The sequence below is a fragment of the Quercus robur genome, chromosome 8, assembly GCF_932294415.1.
Source record: "Quercus robur chromosome 8, dhQueRobu3.1, whole genome shotgun sequence".
Lineage (NCBI taxonomy): Eukaryota > Viridiplantae > Streptophyta > Magnoliopsida > Fagales > Fagaceae > Quercus > Quercus robur.
The window spans coordinates 22,992,945-23,003,781 of record NC_065541.1 but is presented as its reverse complement, the minus strand read 5'-3'; the positions used below and the strand labels follow the sequence as shown (position 1 = coordinate 23,003,781).

General features: G+C 37.4%; 1 protein-coding gene across 1 annotated transcript; it reads left to right on the top strand.

Moving 5' to 3' along the window:
* The first annotated feature begins 1,456 nt into the window (after window positions 1-1,456).
* LOC126696054 (uncharacterized) lies at window positions 1,457-3,457 on the top strand. The gene is made up of 2 exons (XM_050392839.1): window positions 1,457-3,229; window positions 3,338-3,457. The coding sequence occupies exons 1-2, from the start codon at window positions 1,457-1,459 to the stop codon at window positions 3,455-3,457; spliced, it is 1,893 nt and encodes a 630-aa protein (XP_050248796.1).
* Window positions 3,458-10,837: the final 7,380 nt, after the last annotated feature.

The following is a 10,837-nucleotide window of genomic DNA, read 5'->3' as shown; positions in this document are numbered from 1 at the left end:
TTTCTTTGAGTTTTGGGGAGAAGATTTGAGACCGAACCAACTTAGATCAGATTCTGGAGAAAAAAACTTGTCACCAACCGCCGAAGTAGTTGGGTCGGCCATCGGTCAACTTTGGTTTGGTCGGATTTACCAGGTGGGTCGGGCCACCAGTTGAGTTGGACACCCCTAGTGGCTCCTACACATAATATAAAGCTAGATATATATAAGGACATACACACACATAGAACTAATACTTGTGTGTTTGGTTTCAGTTCACAAAGATAGAGATCTCACTGCTTTTCTTTTCTCTACTATTCCAAGAAAAATGAGTTTGGGTATATATATTTCTGGGTTTGTTTGTTTGCAATGGTGGTTTGTTTGTCTGCGATGGTGGTTTGTGTTGTTTGCTATGTTGGTTTGATGGCTATCTCAGATTAAGAGAGAGGTGGACTAATTTAATTTGGGGGTTCACAAAAAGAGAAGGTAGACTGATTTGGGGGTTCACACGCGCTGTAGGTGGTTGTAGTGAGGGTCACATGTGACATAAAAGGGCGGGAAACCCATGTGGCATGGGTGACGAGAGCCACAGTGGATTTTTATTAATATTTTAATCTCTCCGTTAGCCACCTCAACTATTTCCGTCTGTTGACTGACGGAAAGGAAAATAACACACGTTAATTGGTTTAGGCACTAAAAATAGTGAAATGAAAATGTAGAAACTAAAATAAAAATAGGGCCAAAATGTAAGAACTAAAAGTACATTTAGGCCTATATTTATTTTTTTTTTTTAATGGGTCGTTTTTCTTACTTGTTATTAACTTCTTTACCCATTTCTAATCTGAACTTTGATTGTAGACTAGCACCATGAGCATAACACCCACATTTGTATGTAATCTTGTGTCCACCTTTACCGCAGCTAATTGGACCCTCATAATTTCTCCCCCGTGGGCTGGGCTACTCTTTGTTGAAATTTTAGGCCTATGACCTTCGAAATTCCCCACACCCCTACCTGTAAACTACTTTGTAACAACTTGGGCCCTTCCCCTATTTACAACAACGTTGGTTGGGCCTACTCTTCCTTTAAAAAAACAAAGAAAAAAAAGAAGCACAAAAAATGAGAATCCAAGAACCATATAAAAGCCCCTTACCCTTCTCTTCACCACTTCCCTCTCTACTAGCCACAGAAAAACCAAACAATCAAACCACAAAACAAAGACCCCATAAACAAAAAGCCAAAAAAAAAAAACACACACCATCACCATGTTGAGCTCACTCTCACCTTCTTTCCAACCCCATCTTCTCCCAACAAACCGCACTCTCCTCTTCTTCCCACTCTCACTCTCACTCCCCCAATCCCAAACCCACAAATTCTCAAACCCACTTCTCATCCCCAACAACAAGAGCCACCCACATCTGGTTCTTCTAGCCAAATCTTATGTCTTTGAGTAAAATTGAATGTTCTGAGGATAATGAAAGGATGCGAGTCCTGGTGGAGTTTGCTAACGGGAGCCATATTGATTATTACCGGCATTTCAGTCCCAACATGGCTCTGGTTGGGGAAGGATCATGGGATGAGAGCAAGAATCAGCTCTGTATTGTTGCTTGCCGATTTATGGACATGGCTCAATCTTTTTCTGATGCTCATCTTGGTGATTGTTCAACCATGTTGAGCTTGAGGTTCCCTGCAGTCTGGTCAATCAGAGGTGTTAATAGCATTGTGGGACAACTTTGGAGCGAAAGGTCTGTGAATGAATCCGGTTATTTCGATAATATCATGTTTCAAAGTGGTAGCAATCATATGCAAGGCGGTGCCGCTGTGTCTAGTGTGAAGTATGAGTATTCCAAGATTGAGATAGCGAGGAAGTCATGCTCAAATCCTTCTAAAACCAAAGGGAAAGTATACCCAGATGCGTTTTCTAATGAAATGAGAATCGACATGTCAGTGAAAAATTCAAAAGGAGAAGTTGGTTGGGGTAACTCTGTTCCAATCTCTGTTGGTAATCAGCTCCATCAGTACTCAAGCTATATGGAGCCTGAAGAGCCAGCGAATTTCAACAGCAGTGGTCCAGTCAATACCAGCTACCACATAGGCCTCACAACGTACTCGAGTAACTCGACGAACTCTCCATTCAACACATCTTTAAAATTGCAAGAGAGCTTTGAGATCTTAGCTGAAGGGTTGTATGATGCTGAAACAGGAATCTTGTGTATGGTAGGGTGCAGAACTCACTCAAATGATTATTTGGATTGTGAGATTCTTGTCAATTTTGAGTTCCCTTCAACAAATAAAAGAAATTCAGGTCCTATCAAGGGAACCATTCAAAGCACACGGGAAAAATTTGATAATCTTTACTTTGAAGTTTTAAACTTGACTGCAAATGCTTATTACAGGGATCAAACCTCCATTCCGAGGATGGATGCAGAAATCATTATGGTACTTATCTCCACAACACTTTCATGTGTTTTTGTGGGACTCCAACTCTTTCATGTCAAAAGGCACTCTCATGTGCTTCCCTTCACCTCACTTGTCATGCTGTCCATTCTCACTTTGGGTTACATGATACCTCTTGTTCTCAACTTTGAAGCCTTGTTCCTGGGAAATTATAGTAAGCAAAGAATATTGCTTAACAGTGGTGGATGGATTGAAGCAAAGGAGGTAATTGTAAGGATGGTTGGAATGGTAGTTTTCTTGTTTCAATTCCGTCTTCTGCATAGAACATGGTCCGCAAGAAGGGGTGTAGGAAATCAGAAGGCTTTGTGGGTTGCTGAGAAGAGGGTTCTCTTTGTGGTTTTACCATTATGTGCAGCTGGGGCTTTAGTAGCTGTGATAGCCAACTGGGTGAATAATGAAAATACCTTAAGAACCAATGCACGTTCTTATTGGCGTGATTTAAAATCTTTTGCTAGTTTGGTCTTGGATGGGTTTCTTTTGCCTCAAATACTGCTCAACCTGTTTTTGAACACCAGAGAGAGAGCTCTCTCTTGTGCATTCTACATGGGGAACACTATAGTCAGATTACTACCTCATACATATGATCTTTACAGGGCTCACAATTATTTCCACCAGTATGATGGGTCATACATATATGCAAATCCTGGTGCAGATTTTTATTCCACTGCTTGGGATGTGGTTATCCCTCTTGGGGGTTTGGTTTTTGCATTGATCATTTTCTTGCAGCAGCGGTTTGGTGGTCGGTTCATCCTTCCTCGGAGGTTTAGAGAGTTGGAAGGGTATGAAAAGGTGCCTGTGGTTAGTGACGCATAATTTCCAGAGGAATCTTACATTCCCCCATCTATGGCTTTTTACATATATTGAGCATGTTGTATGTTTTGTAAGTTATCTGTATGATCTCTTTAGGTTATCTTCCTTGTAATTGAGTTTATGGCTCTGTCAATACCTGTCCTAGCTGATGTTATCTCTATTTGGTGGTGCTTTGTTTCATATATCTATAAGGATCAGATTCAGTATGACAATTAAAGAACCAAATATTTTGCAGTTTACTCTGCCTCTTTATCCTACTCCTTCACACGCATTTGTGATTCAATTAATTAGGACACTTCTGTATCAAAAAAAAAAAAAAAATTAATCAGGACACTTGACTTCGGTATGAAAAAACAACTTGCGTCCACCATCTAACAGGCTCTGTAAATAAATAAAGCCTTGAAACGTCAGTGTCACTAGTGAATAAATAAGTTGTATTCAATCTGTAATCCCATGTACTTCAATGTCTGGCGTGTAGCAGAAGATATAAATAGCTTATACATGTATTTTCCATTCGGGTCCTAGTTCAAGTCCATCAAACGAAGCCCAAATGTAAGCTTTAGCAAATGGGTTGGTGTAGTTGGGAAAATTTTCTTGGACTAGAAAAAGTAATAGTAATGAGAATCAAAGGGAACTTTGATTTGCTTATTTTACAGCTACTAGTACTGGCACACTGCTTTGCCTTGTTTACTTCCTGAAATAAATCCAAGTCAATCCAAAAATAAAAAAATAAACTCTGGTAGAAATTTCCTTAGCTTTTTGATATTATTAATACTTAATTCTCAAAAAAAAAAAAAAAATTCCTCAAAAAATAAAAATTAATACTTAATTCTTTTCCCCTTTTGGATACTTGTTTCAATAACCAATAACAGTTTATAAGCAACCTTAAAGAGCTTACCTAGACTCATCTAACCCCAAGAGGCCCAAAACCGGATTTAGCCGGACCGACTCCAGATTCATCTTTTGAAACTCGGCACCTTTTCCTCATCTACTCTTACCCTTAATTAAACATGGTAAACGGTTGGTCGATTGGGTTCGGGTCCAAAACTGATTGACTAAAACAGGTTGTTATTTGACTTATTTCAATGACCCTTATCCGGTCTTTGATGGGTCATATTAATATGGGATGATTCTTATTTTTTCACATACAGAGGAAAAACTTTAACATACTTTCTAACATTTTTTTTTTCATATTTCATTCAATACAAATAATTTAAAAAAAAAACTTAAAGAATAAAGCTAAATAATATATAAGGACAAAGTTTGGCTATAACTTCTACTAAAAAATTAAAATGACTATATATTTTGAAAATTTAACCATTAAATTGCATTTCCTTTATATTATTAACACATATGGAAAATTTTGTACTACTTGGATGTCATTTATTGAAAACTTTTTTATATATAATTTAAGACTACAAAAACTTGAAATTTTAATATTTAATTGATAACATAGCTATTGATTTTTGAACTTTTGGAGAATTTTCAAGCATGCTAGATATAAGAAAACAATGAAATCTAATGGTAAATTTGTCAAAATTTACATCTAATAAAGAGATATTGAGTGGAGTTATAGTCAAACTTTGTCCATAGATAAATCCTTTAGTTTCAAGTCTGAAAATTAATTTTAATAGTTTCCAAAAAATAAAATAAAATAAAATGTGTATACGTATTGTAAATGATACATGAAATAAAGTTAAATCATCTATAAAATAGGTGTGCTTTCAAAGTTGTTTTTTTGCTAAAATTTGTCAAAATTATAGTTGTACTTAAACAAAAAATTTGATGCATTTATACAGTTGCATAAAAGCAAATTAGTTAAAAAGTCAAACGAAAAATATTGATCCAAAACGCATAAATTATATACATAGTTAAAAATAAAATATAATACATTAGATAAAAAAAAAATAAAAGAAAAAAATCTATAATAAACTCAATATAAGTAGTAGATCTGACACTAAAAACATTTGTATTTAGAACTGCTCCTCAAGTTGACGAGTAACGTCAAAAGTATTTTTATCTATGACATAGAAAATTTAATACAAATTTAGTACATGACGAGTAGTGTAAAATGGTCGTCCATAAAGTGACCATCATTACTAAGAACGATCGTCATTACTAAGGACGACAGTCATTACTAAGGACGACCTTTATTACTAAGGACAATCGTAAGCACACATTAATGCTCAGATATAAATTCTTCACTTAAATGGCACAAGTGTAACGGACGTACGACTTTTCTAGCCACCAGCTCGTAGCTGTTATAACTATCTCAAACTGACTATTACACAGCCGTTACAAGACATTGAATGGGGATAGCTATTAAATGAGCATTTTAGCCTCCAGCTCAACCATAACTGATGGATAGCGATAAAACGCTTGTCCATTTTGCAAACCGTTCATGTTAATGAAAATTAAAAGTATGGACGAGCGTAAATGCATTAGTTCCAGATAGCATTTAATGTCCAAATGATAAATGAGCACAGAGCCGTTACTGCCGTCCAATTATGCGCATTTAATGGCTGTTATAGGCATTAAAGGGCTGAGGATAAATGGTCATTATTAGACCATAAATCCTCCAGTTGTGATACAACGTTAGAGAGGCTAGTAGATTGAGCATTTACTCACACAAAGGCTACATAAATCCAGGAGAGACAAGCAAGTGAGGCATGTTGAATACACACACAAATTACTTTACAGATTACAGATTTCTAAAGAGTTTAAGCTAATTTAAGTATCAGAGGATCTTTGGCAGGCCCTAAACCAGTGTCATTATCTGCTTAATGCTTTTTTTGGTACAGGATCTCCAGGTCGTCCATAGTACTGACGAGCTCCAGGTCATCCATCGTACTGACGAACCGAAATTCTGTTTCATCAGTTTGGTGCCATTTGTGAGAACGACAGGCTATCAATCAATAAGCCATTGAATTCTCTATTGACTAAGTTCCGTAGAATCGATGGACTCTACCACAACTACGCTGCTGAACCCCATAGTGATGACTCAAAAAATCCAAGTACTAACAGCCAATGTGCAAGAATTGAAGAAACAAAATGAAGACTTGAAGCGGAGAGTGTGTTCAAAGGGCACAAATACATCACAGTCACTGCATAATTGCAATGTGCAATGACAATGACGACAAAACCTATAGTCTAGGAAATAGTAGAAGAGAAACTTCTAAGCACACCACACAGTTGACTCATGGCAACATTCAGATGATGAAAAACATGAGGAAGGAGTTAGACGAAGTCAAGAATGCCATGAAGGGAAAGACAGCGATAAATCTTGATGGCATGATCAAGAAGACAGACTCACCATTCACTGCCAGCGTTTTAGAGTGCCCTATTGCCTCCCAAATTTCGTCTCCCACAGCTGGAGGTTTACGATGGCACTAAGGATCCCCTAGATCACATAGGAGCATTGTTGACAATATTAAATCTCCAGTAGACCCTAGACGAGGTAATTTGCAGATCATTCCCAGCAACCCTCAAAGGAGCAACAAGGGTGTGGTTTAGCAAGTTGCCTACGACATCTATAGCGAACTTTAAGCAACTAAGTGACTCTTTTGTATGCCATTTCATTGGGGGCCAATGCCATAAGAGGCCCACCTTATACTTGTTAGCTGTGAAGCAACAGGAAGGGGAAACCTTGAGAGAGTATGTAAAACGCTTCAACAAAGCAGTGTTAGAAATTGATCAGGTATTAATGACGACCTTTCAAGCGGGGTTGAACAATCCTGACCATGTCTTCTCTCTAGGGAAGACTCTGCCAACTAAGATGACAGACCTCCTATTCAAAGCCTAGAAGTACATGAATGGAGAGGATGCATTGACGGCGAATGGAGTAGATGGCAAGCGAAGGATGGAAGAAATCGATGAGCTCCAACACAAAAAGAAGAAGAAGAAGGATCGATCCCCTAGTCAAAAGAATGACAACGAAAATACATAGGCTCATACAAGATTGATAAGTATTCTAGAAGTGGAATTTGTTACCTCGAATCACTTAACGACAAACAGTTACCTCGTCCATGGAATGTAGAGCACTTCAAGAGGTATTATCACTAGTTAGATGAAGTTTTCAATTTTCTTTCATCAAACTATTTTCTAAGTAGGAATGAATAAAGGGACATTTTTCCCCACATGAATAAATGTTGTTCTCTTGAAGGATCTAAAAGTATTATTTACCATACAAAAGAAAAAAAAAATTCAAGAAAAAAGCCTATCACTGAAAGTCCAATGAGTAAAACAAAGTAGATGATAAAAGTCTCGATAGGAGTAAAATCATCACATAAGGTTCAATTTGGACAAGCATGATCATAATGAAAATCATATTCTCAAAGTGAGAGTAAGTCATATGATTAAATTCGCATGGTTGAAAACCAACGAGTACAATCATAATGACGATCAAATTCTCAAAGCGAGAGTAAGTCATATGATTAAATTCGCATGGTTAAAAACTGACGAGCATGACCATAATGACAATCAAATTCTCAAAATGAGAGTAAGTCATATGATTAAATTTGCTTGGTTGAAAAACGACGAGCATGATCATAATGACAATCAAATTCTCAAAGCGAGAGCAAGTCATATGATTAAATACGCATGGTTAAAAGTTGACGAGTACAATCATAATGACGATCAAATTCTCAAAGCAAAAGTAGGTCATGCGATTAAATTCTCATGGTTAAAAACCGACAAGCATGATTATAATGACGATCAAATTCTCAAAGTGAGAGTAAGTCATATGATTAAATTCGCATGGTTAAAAGCCGATGAGTACAATCATAATGACGATCAAATTCTCAAAGCAAGAGTAGGTCATACGATTAAATTCGCATGGTTAAAAACCGACAAACACAATCACAATGAAGATTAAATTCTCAAAGCGAAAGTAAGTCTTATGATTAAATTTGCATGGTTAAAAACCGACAAGAAGTTTTTCTAAAAAGGAAAACAAAAATCAAGGCGTGCTGGAAGTTCAAGAAAACTTTGCATGCACAACCAATGAAGAGAAGGCACATATCAATCACTTGACAAGAAAGTTGCCTTGCATTAAATGTGATGGGACGAGAATCTCCGGACACGAAGGGGAGATTGAACCACCAAAAACCTTTCATATTCCTATGCTTGTCCAAACAAAGGATGACAAAGGAGTAAAGGAGGCAACTGACGAGTAGTGTAAAATGGTCGTCCATAGAGGGTTGGCAGTGTGCTCAATTTTGGTAGGATTAGCTATTAGCAATGACACACCTACTACTTATTTTGTACTCTTTCTGTTGAGAAATAAATAATACCTTTCTCCTTCAATGTGTGGATGTGTGGATTGGAAATAGCAGGATTGGTATTAGTTGTGTAACATAGTCCCTGTTGAACCATGCTGTAGAGAAATGTCCCTACACATATAAACAGATAACATATTTCAAGAAAGCACTATACTACACATATAAAACAAGATAGAAGGAAATAACAAACTCAATCTTGAAATCCAAACATCTTAATTAACATATTGCCAAACTTAGCCCAAACATCTTCATAGTTATCATTAAAAAAAGCAAAAGTATTTTTAAATTACAAAAGGGCATTGTTCAACTGCCAATATTAACCCAAACAGTAGGGCATTGTTTAACTAATACCAATTATACAAAATAAGGGCATGACTATAATTATACAAAACACAAGCCATTCATAAAAAGATATAAAACAACAAGCTATTCATTTTTTCTTTGGAGCATGCCTTAATGACTGACTTTCAGCAAATTTGATAGGCCCCATGTATCTAAATGCATTCTTGGAAGTGTTTAGTGTCTTTGATGTGACCATCATTTTCCTCCTCGGTCTTGGAGTTGGACTGTTGCCTAAGTTGGGTGGCGCAATTGGATTGGAGTTGGACTGATCTTCATAAGCCTAAAAGAATGAGCTTCTATTGGCATGAATTGGATTTGATGATCCTGTGGGGGCTTCAGGTGGTGCACTTGGGCTGGATTGGCTCATCTTGGTCTGGTGTGCACTTGGACTGGAGCTATGCATGCTAGACTGGGGTGGTGGAAGAGGTATGGCAGAGCTATGCATGGTGTATTGGTATGGTGCACTTGGACTGGAAAAGCAGTGCATGTTGGTCCGGTATGGTGCAAATGGCCTAGAAGAGCTTGTCCAAGGTTGAGGAAATGCACTAGGAGTGAAGCTGTACATGTTGGACTGGAATGATAGAAATTGACTAGGAGAGCTTGTCCATGGTTGAGTTGGTGAATCAGGAGTGAAGCTATGCATGCTGGACTGAGATGATACAAATGGCTGAGGTGGTGCAAATGGGGTTGCTGAGCTTGGTTGAGCTTGAACTTGTTCTGTTGGGTGATTGATGTTGGAAGAGTTTTTGTATCTGCTGGTCTACAAACAAGAAATCCACATTTGTTGACATGTAATATGAAAAAACTCTCATACATTTATTAACATGTATTATGTAAAAGCATCTACTTGACAGATATGGTAGAATGTTACTTTATTGGCTGCACGAGTTTTGTTTGTGGTGCTTGGTAGTGAAGAGTTTCCTCCAATCTCACCCTTGTAACTTCATTTATTATGTCATATTTTACCATAGGCCCTACACTGTTTGGAGATACTAGCTCTCCTACCTACTGGTTCATTAGGCTCCCTTGCTTTATTCTTCTTAGGCCTGCTAGGTTATCTTTTTTTGATAGGAGGCTGAATAGGTTGGACACCACTAGGCCTCCACATATTCTGTCCATTGATAGGTGCAATTATTGGCTCATAACAGACCTTATATGTGGAGACATGAAAACACCTGTGCACATATTGCTTAGCATCTTGCCTGTTGAAGAATATGCAGGGAAATTGCATAGGCACATGGTATGTTAGTTGTTTCCCATTTCCTGCAACTACAATGTCATTTGGCCAAGTCCACAGTGAAACTTTGCAGTCGATTTTTAATCTCAAATTGTGTATGACTTGCCCAACAACAAGCAAGCCACCTACTACTTGCAGTCTTTTCCCTATGCAACCTCTTAAGCACTTTAGGACATATCTCTGATTCCACTCTCGTGATCTTTTGTCTGTTCTCTTAAAACCTAGTCATAAGATATAACTTGATGGACTCGAGCTACAATCACACACAAACTGTTAATCAAACAATATATCTGACTAACTGTTACTCAAAGGCTTAGATTCATACTATAGTAATTATAGGCTTAGATCTAAACTTCAGAATCTTGTTGTTAAAATTCTCATGCATGTTGTTCAGTACTGTATCACTCAACCCATCCTCACTGAGCATGTGTCTGGCCCATATGGTGGTTGAATGATCTTGTAACCAGCTATATGCATCATCATCGATTCCCTTCAGTTCATCCATCAGTCTATCAAACTTAGCTTTATAAGTAGCTTTGGTTGGTTTCCAAAACAACTCTTTGATTAGAACACCAGGATGGTTGTTCTTGAGATTATTGTAGAGGTGTTTGCAACAGATCCTATGCTCATATTGTGGCTAATTATCAATGAAGGTCTGCACCAACCTCTGTCAATACAACAACAACAATTGTGGTGTTAATAACTTTATACATCCAATGTAGTAATGCATATAAATAT

What these genes read in the sequence shown, in the direction of transcription:
- LOC126696054 (XM_050392839.1), top strand. Translation starts at nt 1,457, where the DNA reads ATGCGAGTCCTGGTGGAGTTTGCTAACGGGAGCCATATTGATTATTAC. An exon ending in GGTATGAAAAGGTGCCTGTG is followed by an intron (nt 3,230 to 3,337) that starts GTTAGTGACGCA and finishes TGATCTCTTTAG; the next exon opens with GTTATCTTCCTTGTAATTGA.